Consider the following 15,644-nt stretch of genomic DNA (forward strand, 5'->3'; position numbering starts at 1 on the left):
CCTCCGCGCGCCTCACTAAAAAGAGCTGTAGTTTCGTCAATTTTACGAGTTTGACGATAATACTTTGGGAATATATTATTGAAACCTTATACTATATATTTATGCAAAAAAAATTCCGATTTTTTTTACCCATCAAAGTAGATTCCCCCCTTAATAAAAAATTAATAACAATTAAGCCTCGTCTACAATAGACGCACAGGCTATGTCGTATGTCGCATGAGAATGTCGCAAGAGTACTGTTTCCGGACGCAAGGCTGTCGCAGTCGCAAGAGCCCTTGTCGCACGGAGTTGAGCCAACTTCAACTTTCTGCGACTGCGACAAGCGTGTCGCATGAGATCGGCCAATCACAGCACAGTACGTTGACGCTAAAAGTGTTTTGACGATTTTATTAATTGCTAGCTGATCTTGCTGTATTTTTTTATTTTTGTTGGTTTTAATCACCATTAAAAATGAATAAAATAGAATTTGAGGAGCATCTCATTAATAGAGAGATAATAGCCTTTGTCCGGTCAAACCCCCTATTGTGGCAGAAGTGTGTGAAAATTGAAAAGAAGAACAAGAACACAATCAGTCAAGCATTTTCGCAGATTGGCTCCCTATTATCAGAGCCACTGACAGGTGAGGAAATATTTGTTAAGAATTATATATTGCTAGGCCCTACTCTTCTATCCTAGTGTGATTGACTATTGTCTATTGACTATCGACTATTGGTGAGGTTATGTATGTGCTAGAAGTGCTCGACCATCCCATGATTAATATGCATGTTACATAGGTGATGCGGTTTCAACTCGGTGGAAGAGTCTCCGAGACCAGTATTCAAGAGAAATGCGCAAGGTGACTGCCAGTCAACCCCGTTCTGGTGCTGGAAATGATGAACCGTCCTACAAGCCAACGTGGCCCCTCTTCAGTGATATGTCATTCCTGAAGGATGTCATCAAACCAAGAAAGTAAATCTACTCACATTATTAACTTGGCTTGGTTTAATTGTATATCCAAGTTTTCTTGACATCAGTGTTTATCTTTGCAGGACGCAGTCGAATGTCAGCAGAAAAAAATTCAAATCATGTGAAGACACAAAAATCGGTGACAATCCTGTTAATATTGTCATTCCGTCATTTATCACGCGCATTCCAAAAAATACTAAAGAGGTCATGTGTGAAAATTCTAGAGATAGCCAAGTAATAGAGATAGAGGAAAGCCAAATAGTAGAAGAAAGCCAAGTATTAGAAGAAAGCCAAATAATAGAAGAAAGCCAAGTAGTAGAAGAAAGCCAAGTAGAAGAAGAAAGCCAAATAGCAGAAAAAAGCCAAGAAGCAAAAGAAAATTTCTACTTGTGGAATGCACAGTTTGAAGATATATTCAAAAAAACAAATACAGCAACTGCTAAAGAATTTGACGACGATGTAGCTTCAATAGATCACTCATCGAGTAGGTCAGCTTCTGGGAGTCAGCCGTCCATTATTCCCCCACCTGATAACTTTTACACTAAAAAGAAGGCTGCAATAGAACAAGTGCACGGCGTAATTAAAAGCACTGCAGCAAAAATAAATTCTGTCTGTGATACCATCAGTGTTAATTTAACACAGCCTGAGCATACTCCATCAATTGAAGAGGATTCTGCCTTGGTTTTAATTAAATGCTTTCTTAAGAAAGTTCCTTCAAATATAAAGGTTAAATGTCTGAGCGAAATTATGGCAGTATTAGATAAATACTCTTTAAAAGTTCTTGAATAAACTCTTTTTTTCTCTTTATGCAATGTTCCTCACAAAAGTGTTATGCCAAAGAATATAAAGTAGAATATTTTTGTTTTGTTTGATATAATTTATGCTTACATAAATACTTTTTAAATGTTCCTGAATGAACTTTTTTTCTCTTTGTGCAATGTTCTCACAAAATTGTTATGCCAAAGAATATAAAATAGAATATTTTTGTTTTGTTTAATATAATTTTCATTAGAAAAGAGAATTACTTTTTATTTTATTGATATGTGGGCAAGAAACAATTTTATTCTTTTTACAAATACAACTCATTTTTATTTTTACTCAACTATTTATAAAAATGTATAAGTAGTATTATTCGCTAGTATTATTTACTATTTGTCAAATAACTTTATAAAAATAAGTAATAAACTTTATTATTTGCAATTCTTACAAGTGTGTTCTTATTGCGTTGTAAGTTATACTTTTAGAATTTAAATAAATCTATAAAGATGAAATATAAAATTAAAATTAACACTAACTAAATATAATTAACCGTAACTAAAAGATTAATGACAGTCAGGAGGATTAATGTTGTAACCTCCGAATGCTCGCTGGTATTGCCATGGGACTTGAGCCTCTCCTGTCTCGGTTACGAAATAATCCCGTAGCACATTACGTTGGGCGCGTGCAGCAACATTTGAGTTATTACTAGATAACCGACCAATATTTTGCACCAGATCACCCTGTTCTCCGTGTCCTCGCCATGCTCCTCCCATAACCATACCTTCTCCTGTTTCTCTGTCTATCAGATGTGGTGGACAGTATCTCCTGCGAGCTGGAGCAATTTCTCTTTCTCCAATTATAACAAAATTGTGGAGACAGATCAAGGCCTTGACTAAGTGCTCAGCATTTTTTGGAGAACAACATAAGGGTCTTGTAAGAATTCGCCACCTTGACACCAAAATGCCGAAAGCATTTTCAATAACCCGCCGTGCTCGTGACAATCGGTAGTTGAACACCCTCTCCTTGTTGGTCAATTGAAGACGGGGATACGGACGTAGCAGGTATTTCTTAAGGGGGAAAGCTTCATCACCTACAAGCGTATATTCCGTTGCTATTAATGTGCTAGGCAATTCTTTCTTTGGGGGCACATCAAGCAAGTTATTATCAAGAAGATGAGACATATCCGAGTGTGCCCAAACTCCACCATCACTGATACTGCCGAATTGTCCTATATCTACCATTGTAAATTTGTAACTTGCGTCACATACAGCCATCAAAACTAATGAAAAATATTTTTTATAATTTGAATATTGACTGCCAGAATTTGGGGGACACTGAATACGGATGTGTTTCCCATCCAACGCTCCAATGCAATTAGGGAATTGCCATTTTTGCATGAACTCATCGGCAATACATCTCCACACTTCTTGCGTTGGTTGTGCCAGGTAACGTGGCTGTAGCACATCCCATATGATGCGGCACACTTCAGGTACAATCTGGTATGCCGTTGATCTTCCAATTCTGAATTCAGCTTTCTTTGAAAACATACTGTCCCCATGAGCTAGGTACCTGATCAAAGTAAAAAAAACATTAAGGATACATATTGAGCCAAAAGTAAGATGTGCGTGAAGGGCATGACCTATACTTACGACAGGGTCAAAACCAGCCTCAGCTCTGGATGTAGTGAACGACGACGACTTCTTTTTAACAATCGAGGGCGAACGAGTTCATAAAGATTTCTAAACTGATGTGGCCACATTCTAGTCCAGTTAAAAAATTCTTCATGATCTGTTTCCATCAGCTCACGAAAATAAGTTAAATGAAACCCTTTTAAATGCCGTCTTTCTTCACTATTTACTAGCCGCACCCACCATCTTCTGTTGTTCGATTCACTGAGCAAACGGCCATATAAAAGTACTAAATTTAAAAATTGGGAGCAAAGTTGCAAAAAGGTTAATAATTGCTGCCGGTCATCCATTGTGGCTGCGGTCGACTTGACAGTTAACGCTATTATCGCGAACAATCCTTGCGACTATTGTAGACACTCGTCTAGTGACACTCTCACGACATGCGACGAACTTTCCTACGACACTACTACTTACGACATACGACATAGCCTGTGCGTCTATTGTAGACGAGGTTTTAAGGGGAACCGCGGATTATCGCAAATACTTGCTGAATGTTTTGTTATCACAAGGACGTGATCCTTTAAAAATTTGGAGAAAATCGTTCTTTGCTATGTTCTACAATTATTTATCAAATAATCTATAACAATTAAAACATGTTTTTATATCAAACCGATGAAAGTACAGTTTGAATATTATCAAAAATATTTATATATAAATATATTTATTCTTTATTAATTAATAATATCTAAGAAAAACCCAGCGGCCGATAATAATTAACTTACGATACGTTCGGACCCCCTGAGGAACCCACATGATATTCGGCCCTGGCCGCGAGACGTTCCGCTGCTAGCTCCCGCTGCTAGCTTCAGCGACATGTCTGTACACATCTTTTCCAACATTAGTAAATTGCTATTTTACTAATGTTGCAGTTTACTAATGTTGGAAAAGATATGTATAATGCATAAATATATATGGTCTTTTGACATTGAGCTCTCGATCCAAATCAATACAAACGTCGTTCTCTCATCCGCAGCCCTCCCCTCGTTTCGCACTCTTTCTGAGTGGTGCCGGCATAAGTCGCGCTCCGCGGAATCTCCGGTCGAGCACGAAACAGAAGGTACATTTCGTGGTTTTTTGCACATTTCTTTTTACTAATTTTTATACAATCTAACCTCTACAATGTATTAAGAAAAGTATTTGATCTAGCTTCATATGTGAATATTCACCGGCACCACTCAGAAAGAGTGCCAAACGCCAAACGAGAGAAAGACTGCGGATGAGAAAACGATCGACGTTCGTATTGACATCGAGAGCTCGATGTCAAAAGACCGTTTCACGGTACACACTATGTCGGAATTTGAATCGCTCGGAAATCTTTACGACGAAGATGTTGCGGTCAAGCGGCGGAGATCTTGTCCCTGAGGTAGACGACGAACGCGAACGCGACGCGATGACATGCAGCGATCGTAGGCGAACTCACCTGGTTAGGTTGTAACCGGACGGTACTACGGGAGGCACAAATCAATGCTGTGTTTCCTTGGAATCAACGGTCGTCACTCGGTTTGATCTTGAACCACCGAGAAGGTAGGTATCGTCGATATCTCAAACTATAAATTAGACTAATTAATCTTCTTTTCAGGTTCCTGCCACCGTCATCCAGGATCAACAAGGGACTTCGAGTGATCGACGCCAATGGATCAGGTAAGTAGAAGGTAAGTCCAATTGAATAATTTTCAAAATCTTTTACGAAAAGGATGTTTAATTTATCCAATATTATTGATTTCCAGTGATAGTTGTTCACAAAAATTCAAGTCACACAAGATCTCGGACGCTCGTATACGTGGGCACACACGCCCCGTTTCGCTACGACGCACGAAGTTATTTCGGCCCAAATTAGCCGTTCGCCAATGTAAAGGCGATAATTGACGCGTTCCGCGGGCGTTCCCGGTTGTTAAGGATGTTGCCGATAAATTATTAGCGCACTCGTATAACGCTCGCGTGACTTAGCGCGACGACGAAAGAGCGAGGTTTATTACGTGTTACTCGTACAACGATCCCCGAGAGACTGCCTCGAGTTGTTTGTCTCGCTTAAGCTCCCCACCATCGATATCGGCGGCCCCCACTTCGACGCCTATTCGACTTTCTCTTTCTCGAAGCTTCCTAACTGCGCATATTACCGCGGTAATTTTCCACGCGGGTGTTTACGCCGATTCCCCTGGAAATTTCCATGGGCGTTGCGCTCGCGCGGTCGCTCCGTTCCGATGCCGAGGTAGTGGTTTTCCACCGCTGACAATATTGCCCGGCCGTTGACGCCGACATATGCGCCTCGTCTATTCTTGCGCGTACAATGTCCTTCCGGACGACTTTCTCGAGGAAGACGTTTGGGTGCAGAGCACCAGGCTCGCCGACGACGTCGACCCCTCCTGACCTTTATTTGGGACCTGGTAACGCGGTTTCCGCGGTCCTTCCCCGTAGAAGAGGTCTAGGTTGCGAGATAGCGGACGGTTCCGTAACTTGTCTCCCGGTCGTCGGATTTCGACGGATTTCGACGGCGACCGGATACGGATCTTTCTTGGGCTGTCCCCGTTCGTCAGGGGTGTTGTTTCCCTGAGGATGACGCACCTAGTGCGAGATTCAGGACGGTCCGCTATTTTGTTCCCCGGTTGACGGATTTCATCGGGACTCGATTTCGGACACTCGGAGGAGTGCCCCTCGGTGTTAGGGGTACTTAGTTTCCGTAGACGTTGCACCTGGTGCGAAGTCGCGGACGGTTCGCCATTTCGCGGCTACGTTCCCGTATCGCGTCGCCAACCCCGTATGGGTCATCTCGGGCCCCCGCGCCTACGTCAGGGACGTATCATATCGACGCAAGTCCCTTGGTTGCAAAATTTTCAGACGGTCCGCCATTTTTTTGTACGCGTCGCCGGACTCGGGTTTTTATTGGCGAAGTACGCTTCGCTGGTCTTCCCCTGTGGTCAGGGGTCGGTCATTTCCGCGTCCATCGCGCCACTTCCTAGTTCGCGGACGGTCCGCCCTTTTCTTACCGCGCGACATTTTCGCGACTCTGCTACGCGTCGCCTACCTTTCGGGCCTCGGTGAGCCGCCGAGACTAGTCAATATCTACTTCGCAAACGTGGTCCGCCATTTTGCTGAGCGTCGTTCGCCCGTCCTGCGGACTGTCGTGGCTCGTCCACCGTGTTATGGGAAGGCATCCTGGCTGCTCGCTTGGGAGCCTCCCCGTTCCTGGAAAGTGTGTTGGGCTCAAGCTACATCGCGCCGCCGCGCGACATCCCGTACCCGCGCCAACGGGTGTAACTAAATAGCGTAACTAAAATGAAAATAAATAGCCTCTACGCGAGGTGCCCTTATGCTTGAGCCACAAATGAACGAGAATAATGGCGCGGTGTTTTTAACCTAGACCTATATTCGCGTCGGATGGGGTCGCTAATCAATAATGCATAAACAAAATATCGGCATCGTTGCTGTAAACGAAATTAAAAACCAAACGAAAATGAAACGAAATGACGCGCGGTTGCCCGGATGCGCCTCCCATCCTCGGAACGCATAGTCGCAACTTATGTTTATTCGAGGCGTCGCTCCGCCTCGTCGTCTTCGGAGCCGCTACTCCCCTCCGGGCTCTCGAACGTCGCCAAAGATCTGCAGTTCTCCTCTACGGGTTCGCCCCGTGTCGCCACCTCGACCCTGGATGCCTCTGGGGCGCATGCCTCCAACTCGGGAGCTCGGCCTCGAGCATCTCCACGATACCCCTCAACACGCCGAGGTCGGTCGGCAGACCCATATCATCGATCGGGATCGGGCCCAGTTCCTGGGCCCCTGGGCCCTGCATCGGCGGGACTGCCGTCTCGCGAGACGGTCCGCAACCGGTATCGGCACGCTCTCCGGCTCCGCTGGCCGGGTGAGCAGCCGCACTGCGCCCTCCGACAACCTGCGCAGCACGACCTTGGGCGCCTAAAGGCGCGTGACGCTAGCCGCGATTGCGCACGGTCGCAAGGTTAGGTTGTAACCGAACGATACGTAATCGGGCTACGGGGTACGAGATTTTGTCCTCTAAGTCATCGGTCGCCACTCGGTTTAACCTTAACCTACCGAGAAGGTAGGTATTCGTAATGCAAACGACACTAAAGTTGAACAATTTGTTTAAACAATTTTATTTTTCGATCCCGCCACGGGTTCCTCGTCAGCGTCGCCTGTGCTCAAGATACCGCTAGGTATGGCCTTGGTCGGCCAGCCAGGGACACCGGTTACCGCGACAATCGCTTGATCAGGTATATATACGTCAATCTCTTCTTAACCCTTTCTCTTTTTAGATTCCCGCCACAGGTCCCTCCTCTGTGTTACTCTGCCTCAAGCCTCCGCTATCTATCAGCCGCCTGCCTAATTCGTGGAACCAAGATGGCGCGACAACCGCTTGATCGAGTAAGTCCCAGCATTAAGGTTAATTAACTAATTCTTTTTTAATTTCAGGTTTTCTCTATGGGTGCTTCGTCACCATCGCCGATTTCATGGATCACCGCTGCTCACCGCCGTCCAGGATCACCGCGTATGGGAGATGTCGCGACACAGGTAAGTATGAGAACTGTCGCGATAACTATGATTAATGCCGTTTCTTTTCAGGTTTCCGCCACGGGTGCCTCATCTATGGCCTTCTCTGATGCAGCAGCACTGATGACCTTCGAGCCCGGTCACCGCTAACACACAAGATGGACGACAGCCGCTTGTTCAGGTAGGTTGAAGGTAAGTAATCGATATATTCGTATATATTTTTACAAATAACTATTGCTTTTATTGTTAACTATCGTTTCACAATGGTGGTGGTTTACAATTACTGATGTTGCTCAAGATGGCGGTCGCACGTCTCGCAAAGTGCGATTTCTCGTTTTCGGTACGCGAAAATCCGTACGCCTTTCGTATCGGCGTCATGTAACGCTATGTGCGGGCGTTCCCGTTTGTTTCGGACATTGTGGTAGGCTTATAATCGTAATCCGGTACGTATTCGCGATAGTTACTGCGACACGCCGAGATATACGCGCGAGAAGGTTGCTACCTATACGAGCGCCCACGAGAGACTGCCTCGAGGAATATTCCTCTCTCGGGCTCCCTACCTCCGAAGTTTTACCCCCACTATGGGGTCTCGGCCGCTTTCTCCTCGCGGTAACTTTCCATGCTACGCAGATACAATAGGTGTTTACGAGTTTGAGTTCGCCAGCAGGGCGATTCTCTAACTTTATAACGACAATATCGCTATCGTTAAGCGTCGCTATGTCGATATATCGACACAGTTAACGAAAATTCTATTCTGCAACTCATTGAAACGATAAATGTCGATATAAGTGTCGATAAATTATCGAATTTTATCGTTAGCGTATCGAGGGGTACGAGACCCCTCGATAGCTGATAGCGACACAATTGCAGCGTCAAGTCGACCGTCGACCGCAACCACTATCATAGTATTTCCGGATTGAGGCACGGGACGGCGAGGAAAACGAGAAGGTAATCCTTTTCTATTCTTTAATAATAAATTCAATATTGTACATAAATGTAATAATAAAGCCAACGAATACATTAAGACAAACATTTTATATATTTTTATACTTTTTATCTTCTAATACCATTGCTACAAAAATATATTTTAAGGTTATATTCAAAATGTTAAAAACATTTTCAGAATGCTTGTAATTGATTTTTAGCTACTCTTAACTAATTATTTTTTAGAAAACTTTATAACAAAGTAGCTTTTTAAACATAATATGGAATATTTCTCTTGTTGCAGCATTTTACAAACTGGTCCTCTACCATCCTCTGTGATTTCTTTTAAACATCTCCATTTCTAATCTGGTATCAGAAACCAGATTACAGGCAGAAATTGTATGCCTTTCCTGTCGTCGTCATTGCCGTAAAAAGCAAGGCTTATTGCTGCAGTCGGGTAAGTAATTATTTATTCGTTAATTATTTTATACTAACACTGCGTTTCGATATTTACAACCAGTACTGAAAATCTATACTTTACGTCACGTACACTATAAATTTTCTGTTTTGGCAGTGAATATCGAAAGGCAGTCTAAGAAATAACGTAAAAATAATGTACGTTATACCGTAAAATCGAAAAACATACTTTTCACAATTATAAAGTATACTTTATAATTGTGAGAAGTATATTTACAAGACAATTACATTAATGTAATTGTCTTGTAAATTAATTTTGCCAAAACGTCGTCTGTCATGATTTTTTTATGTTGAGTTCAGATTTTAATTTTTACATAAAATTAATTGAATCTTACTATTAATTATTTCTTTATGTATTTTAGTTTTTATTTTTTCTTGTTTTTATTATCTAGTTAGATGGCTGAAGCATATTTGGTGTGGGATTTATTTATTCTCCAAGAAAGAGTAAGGAGGGTTGAACGACGAATTGAGAGAAGAATTTTGCGAGATGCTCAGAATCCATTCGAGTTACCACACAATGAATTTCTTTCAAAATTCAGAGTTTCTCAAGAAATAGTGATGCATATTGTGGATGTATTAAGGAATGACTTGATGACAATACGCATAAATGGTTTGAGTGCGGAGATTCAAGTGTTGACAGCAATCAATTTTTATGCTAATGGCAGTTATCAAAGGCCAGTTGGCAATCAGTGTGAACTTGTTATAAGTCAACCATCTACTAGTCGTTGTATACGCAGAGTAACCCATTTCATGAATGTATATCTATTGCGACGATGGATCCTATTTCCAATGACAGTGCAAGAAAGAACTGCAGCAAGAAATAAATTTTTACATGCTCCACAACCGTTTCCTGGTTGTATTGGAGCAATAGATTGCACACACGTAAACATAATAGCACCTTATATTCACGAGGAAGCGTATATGAACCATCATGGTAACCATTCCTTGAATGTCCAAGCAGTAAGTATAATTCATAAGATTTATATTACTTTTGTTTTATATTTCATATTTACTTTTAACTCTCTCTTTCTCTCTTTCTTTCTCCCCGTGTGTGCATACGTGTGATTATGAATATTTTTTATAGATAGTAGATCCAGATTTAAAAGTTTTAAATATAAATGCAAGATATCCAGGAGCACGGAATGATGCATACATATGGAATACTTCAGCTATTAAACGAGCAATGGAATTTCATTATAACCGTGGTGAGAGAAGAACATGTTTAATTGGTAAAAATAATTTAAGCCCTACAGTTATATATATACTTTTTGATATGTTTATGTATTATATAAGTTATAATGTTTATGTTTATGTATTTTAGGTGACGCTGGATATCCATTAGAGCCTTGGCTGATGACTCCATTGGCGCATTATCCCGAATGGAGTAGACAGTATCAATATACTTTAAAATTATGTAAAGCACGCAACATTGTCGAAAGGTTTTTCGGTGTATTAAAGGCAATATGGAGATGTCTATCGTCCCAGCGTGTTCTCATGTATGCACCAAATATCGCTGGACAAATTGTCAATGCATGTGCTATTTTACATAATATGCGCTTGCATTACAGATTACCTATTGATGTAGAAATTGAAAATGCACATGAACCTGCACCTGCATACCATTTGAACAATGCAGAAATAGAAGCAGAACTTCGGAGAGGACCTCGCGCGGTAGCACAACGTATTCAAAATCAATTAATGCTGGAATGGTTTCCTAATTATCGTAGGGCGGATGAGCACGTAAGATAATAAATCACATTCGGTTATATATGTATGAGCGTGTGTGTATGGAGGATATATCTAAAATAAATTGGCAAAATAATCTTATATTTTAACATCGTCAACGTTGTTAAGTAGAGGCATAAAATTTTATTTAATCGGTTGTATTATCCTGGATAAGATATGAATAAGACGAGAAATCAAATAAGAATGAGTAGTATTATATTAGTGCGGATTAAGAAATATTATTATTAAATATATTATTGAGTTAAGAAATATTATTTAATGTATCTACATTATTATTATTGCACATACATAAATACTTATAACATAATTATTAAACGTATCTTAATGTAAAAGTATCTTAATGTGTTTACTTTAACCTCTCCAGAATAATCTCCAGTAAATGCGTTTGTCGTTCTCCATTCTCAGCCATTATGTTAATCGCTTCGCTTATTTTCATCACAGCTTCAGCTAATGTCTGTCAATTACAAATTAAAATTAAATTACATAACATTGAAATTAATTTATATAACATTAAATTATTAATAATTAATTAACATGGATACTAACGTGCATTGCATCTGCATGTTTATTTGCGATGTCTGCAAATTCTTTTCGAGCTTCAGAATAGTGTGAATCTAACCGTGTGACATTATCTGCAAACATTTATGATTATTATACACACACTGACACACATACATGCACGCACACGTGGCCACGTGCCTGAGTACATATGTAACAACTTCTACTTCAAACTTGTTGACAATTATGCTATACTTACGTTTCATGCCTGATTCTTCTTTATTTTTTTTATTTGATTTTTTATTGAATGAGTTTTGCGGTGGTAGTTCTTCCGGTATATCTATTAAAATATAAAGATAAATCTGAAATATACAATACATATTTGTAGATAAAATTTTAAATTTCTATATTTAAAGAAATTTTAATTTGGTACAAACATATATTGCGTGTGGGACACTGAAAATCCTTTTTCATTTAATCGCACGAAATGTTCGTATAAAATTTCAATTTCTTTATATTTTATGCAAACACTTACTTTGTGACTCTGAGGGTTCTGTAATATCTTGCAATGGTTGACGTTGAAGTACAGAATCTTCATTCTGAAATATACGTTCATTGAAATCCTCATCAAATTCTAAAGTTAAAACTGTAGTATCTAAAAAAATAAGACATATTAATTTTATCTTTTTGTATAAAATATATTTTTATAATATTCATATGCATATAAAAATAAAATTAATACGTAAAAATAACTGATATTCATCATTGGACATATACAAAAATCCAAACAATTAAATATACAATATATATTTCATAGCGTACACTCTTGGACGGAATAGCCTACAAGTATGAAGTTGGCCGTATATTAAGAGTTTATCTTTCTTCCTTCACATTGAAAAGAAAAAGATAAACTCTGAACGCACCCAACTTCATACTTGTAGGCTATTCCGTCTGAGAGTGTACATATTCATGTATAAATGAAAGTTAATATGCAAACACATACACCATGTAGCTAAAGATAAACTAAAATTAAAATTATTTATAAATATATTACGTTTAAATGAATTCTTACTATGACATTAATAAAATAAAAAAACATACCAGTCTCTATTCTGTTTGTTATCTCTGGAATAACAACTGGCACAGGCGGAATGTTTAATATTTCAATATTTCCTGCTGTTAATTCTTCTATAGCATTCTGCAAATGAGATAATGTTTAATATATTGCATAGAAATAAGTATACATATATTTTTATATGAAACATTTTTACTTACATTATTTTCCTCTGGAAAGCTATCTGGTACATTAGGTAAACCTTGAACATAGTCATGTCCAATGATACCTAACACACGCTTGTCCAATTCGTCTATAGTAATATTTATTGGATTATTTCCTGTCTGTGCTCTTAATCGTCTTAATTTTTGCACTTTTTCTGAAACTCTGGATTTATAATCTCGCCAAGTCTACAACATAATGTAATATACCATAATAAATAATAAAAATATAAATATATTAATCCTTATATCACAATACTATAAATAATACATATATTTGTATATATGGTGCATACATATATATATATATACACACACACATATCAATAAAGAATATTAATGCACTATATATACTTACGGTCTTCCAGGATTTCACATCTTTTTTTTTTCCATCTGGTGCTAACGAATTCAATAATGTGGCTAATTCGTTCCAACTGTCCTGTGCATTTTCATTTCCGTTAATGCTATTAAATTTTCCCGTGGCCATGTATGGATGGCGTTCCAAATGGCATATGAGAGCCTCAATTTGTTGGCGATTAGCTCTGCCTTGTCGTGTTTTACTAGTTTTTCTGAAAAAGATATATTACACTTTTTATACATATAACCACGAATTTCTCATAGATTGTACTTACTCTGTCATGTTTAGCACACTATTTCTCTCTTATAATGAAAGCACACTATTTCTTTAGCACTTATTTCTCTCTTATAACGAAAGCTGTAACACAAAAAGTTATATATACATGATTTAAAGCTTCTGAACAAGAATAACGATAACACATAACATATTACTTAATTAGGTACTCATTTTTAATACAAAATATTATTCTTACCTGATAAAAGAAAGAACTGCTATCAAAAATAATATCTAGATAAATCTAGATAAAAGATAAATCTAATTAATGTAAGAAAAATTAATTTAATATTGAAAAATATTATTTGATGAGAACATCAACCCAGGTAGCAAGCTGACGTTATTTATTGTCATTTTGACGTCAAAAAGATCTTTTTGAAGACATTTTGACGTTAAAATGACGATAAATAACGTCAGCTTGCTACTTGAAAATATAAGGTTAGGATATAATTTATAATAAAAAAAGATGATAAAAATACATAGCGTAGCGTAACGTATGTTTTACGGATGTTACAATGCGGAGGATCATCTTTTTTTACTATAAATTATATTATAGACTAACCTTATATTAATGTTTTCATCAAATATAAAATTAATTTTCCTTACATCTAAGATCTCTCTCTCTCTCTTTCTCTCTCTCTCTCTCTTTCTCTGCAATTTTGTTTCGCGTTCGTAAATACATTCAGATATATCCATAAAAATCCATGATCTGATTGGTTAAGAGAAAATTGATAGAGTTACACCGATGAAGATATACGACGTTTCATAACGACGTCGATATTGTATTTTGTATCGATATCGTATCGTCAACCCACGTCAACCGGAATTACGGAATAACATTTTCGTTAGAGTGTCGTTAGCGCAAGCGACAATTGTCGCTACGAAACGATAGCGACATTGTAGTTATAAAGTTAGAGAATCGCCCTGCTGGTGTGCGCCAGATGTTTTCGATGGAAATTTCCGCCGCCAGTACACTATTTGCGATACGCTTAATCGGCTCCCGGGTAGTGGTTTTCCACCACTTCAAAAATTTGACTTTTGATGGCGCCGACCCGTGCGCACGGCCTCTCCTACGTCCCTAATGCCGATTCCGGGTCGACTTCTCGGAGACGACGTCTAGGTCGCTTTTGACATGTCCGCCGATGGCGGCGACCCTGATGCCTGTTCTCACAGTCCCTACTGACAGTATTCCGGCCTAAGTTCTCGTAGCCGATGTCCGGGTCTATCGGTCTTCGCGACTGTCGCCATAACCCACCGTCCGGGTGGTCGGATTTCGACCGCGATTTGTTCCTCGGGTGTACTAGGTGTTGCCTAGTACGCATCTCCGGCCGTTTCCCGGGATGACGCCCCGTTCGTGATCGCGCAGGTTGTCGCCCGAACCCCATGTCCGGGTGGTCGGATCTCGACCGCGACTGGTTCCCCGGGTGTCTTAGATGTTCCCTAGCATGCATCTCCGGCCGTTTCCCGGGATGACGTCCCGTTCTCTATTGTACGGGTTGTCGCCCGAACTGCATGTCCGGATGCTCGGATTTCGTCCGCGTTCGGTTCCTAGGGTCCGTCGGATTTCCCTTTGGGCGCACCTTCGGCCTTTTTCCGAGATGGCGTCCCGTTCGCGATTTTGCGGGTTGTCGCCCGAACTATGTGTCCGGGTGCTCGGATTTCGCCCGCGATCGGTTCCTAGTGTTGGTCGGGCCTCCCTTTGGACGCACCTTCGGCCTTTTCCCGATATGGCGTCCCGTTTGCGATTTCATGGGTTGTCGCTCGAACTTTATGTCCGCGTGTTCGGATCGCGTCGTTTTCGCGTATGCCCCCTCTTGGGGACCCCGTGAGTCGGCATCATAATTATTACTCGCGCGGCACACGTTGTTCGTGCACTTGGTGCCTGCGCTCTGAAGATTGTGTGTGACTCGACCGTTAAACTCAAATGTGCGTTACCGCGATCCACGCACATGTCCAAAACCAAAATAACTTTATTCCCGGTCGGGCCGAACATCGTCATGCCGAAAAGAAAACCAAATTATGTGGATCGGGAGGAAAAGGTCTTACGAATTATGTGAGCCGCTGCTCGGCGACCGCTGTCGCATAACTCAAGACTATTAGCGCCGGACGGATAAAATTGATCACGATGACTCTACGGTCAAGGAAACGTGAAAAGAAAATAAATATGTAATTAGTAGGTAAGCTATGGGAGTTCTAAC

The 15,644-nt window shown here is 40.3% G+C and overlaps 3 protein-coding genes across 7 annotated transcripts; 1 reads left to right on the forward strand and 2 right to left on the reverse strand.

Annotated features, from left to right (window-relative positions):
* Window positions 1-2,267: 2,267 nt before the first annotated feature.
* On the reverse strand, window positions 2,268-3,222 carry LOC139823965 (uncharacterized). Its single transcript, XM_071796429.1, has one exon. The coding sequence runs from the start codon at window positions 3,099-3,101 to the stop codon at window positions 2,268-2,270; it is 834 nt and encodes a 277-aa protein (XP_071652530.1). The 5' UTR covers window positions 3,102-3,222.
* A 5,332-nt stretch (window positions 3,223-8,554) lies between these two features.
* LOC139823971 (putative nuclease HARBI1) lies at window positions 8,555-11,377 on the forward strand. Of its 4 annotated transcripts, XM_071796437.1 has the most exons (6): window positions 8,555-8,843; window positions 9,124-9,276; window positions 9,689-10,256; window positions 10,381-10,525; window positions 10,618-10,792; window positions 10,865-11,377. In XM_071796437.1, exons 3-6 carry the CDS (start codon window positions 9,693-9,695, stop codon window positions 11,043-11,045), a joined length of 1,065 nt encoding a protein of 354 aa, XP_071652538.1. In that variant the 5' UTR covers window positions 8,555-8,843; window positions 9,124-9,276; window positions 9,689-9,692; the 3' UTR covers window positions 11,046-11,377. The 4 variants fall into 4 exon arrangements, with proteins under 4 accessions (XP_071652538.1, XP_071652534.1, XP_071652536.1 ...); XM_071796433.1 differs by having other exon boundaries at window positions 10,618-11,377; XM_071796435.1 differs by having other exon boundaries at window positions 10,381-10,501; window positions 10,618-11,377.
* Window positions 11,276-14,095, reverse strand: LOC139823972 (uncharacterized). 2 transcript variants are annotated; one of them, XM_071796438.1, is made up of 9 exons: window positions 13,646-14,095; window positions 13,448-13,530; window positions 13,174-13,384; window positions 12,816-13,004; window positions 12,642-12,738; window positions 12,076-12,195; window positions 11,800-11,880; window positions 11,589-11,674; window positions 11,276-11,496 (listed from the first exon to the last, which is right to left on the reverse strand). In XM_071796438.1, exons 2-9 carry the CDS (start codon window positions 13,453-13,455, stop codon window positions 11,389-11,391), a joined length of 900 nt encoding a protein of 299 aa, XP_071652539.1. In that variant the 5' UTR covers window positions 13,456-13,530; window positions 13,646-14,095; the 3' UTR covers window positions 11,276-11,388. The 2 variants fall into 2 exon arrangements, with proteins under 2 accessions (XP_071652539.1, XP_071652540.1); XM_071796439.1 differs by having other exon boundaries at window positions 13,174-13,403.
* Window positions 14,096-15,644: the final 1,549 nt, after the last annotated feature.

The sequence above is a fragment of the Temnothorax longispinosus genome, unplaced genomic scaffold, assembly GCF_030848805.1.
Source record: "Temnothorax longispinosus isolate EJ_2023e unplaced genomic scaffold, Tlon_JGU_v1 HiC_scaffold_23, whole genome shotgun sequence".
Taxonomy (NCBI): Eukaryota; Metazoa; Arthropoda; class Insecta; order Hymenoptera; family Formicidae; genus Temnothorax; species Temnothorax longispinosus.

What these genes read in the sequence shown, in the direction of transcription:
- LOC139823965 (XM_071796429.1), bottom strand. Translation starts at nt 3,101, where the DNA reads ATGCAAAAATGGCAATTCCCTAATTGCATTGGAGCGTTGGATGGGAAA.
- LOC139823971 (XM_071796433.1), top strand. Translation starts at nt 9,693, where the DNA reads ATGGCTGAAGCATATTTGGTGTGGGATTTATTTATTCTCCAAGAAAGA. An exon ending in ATTCCTTGAATGTCCAAGCA is followed by an intron (nt 10,257 to 10,380) that starts GTAAGTATAATT and finishes TATTTTTTATAG; the next exon opens with ATAGTAGATCCAGATTTAAA. An exon ending in GAGAAGAACATGTTTAATTG is followed by an intron (nt 10,526 to 10,617) that starts GTAAAAATAATT and finishes TATGTATTTTAG; the next exon opens with GTGACGCTGGATATCCATTA.
- LOC139823972 (XM_071796438.1), bottom strand. An exon ending in AGAACCCTCAGAGTCACAAA is followed by an intron (nt 11,881 to 12,075) that starts GTAAGTGTTTGC and finishes ATATTTTAATAG; the next exon opens with ATATACCGGAAGAACTACCA. An exon ending in AGAAGAATCAGGCATGAAAC is followed by an intron (nt 11,675 to 11,799) that starts GTAAGTATAGCA and finishes AAATGTTTGCAG; the next exon opens with ATAATGTCACACGGTTAGAT.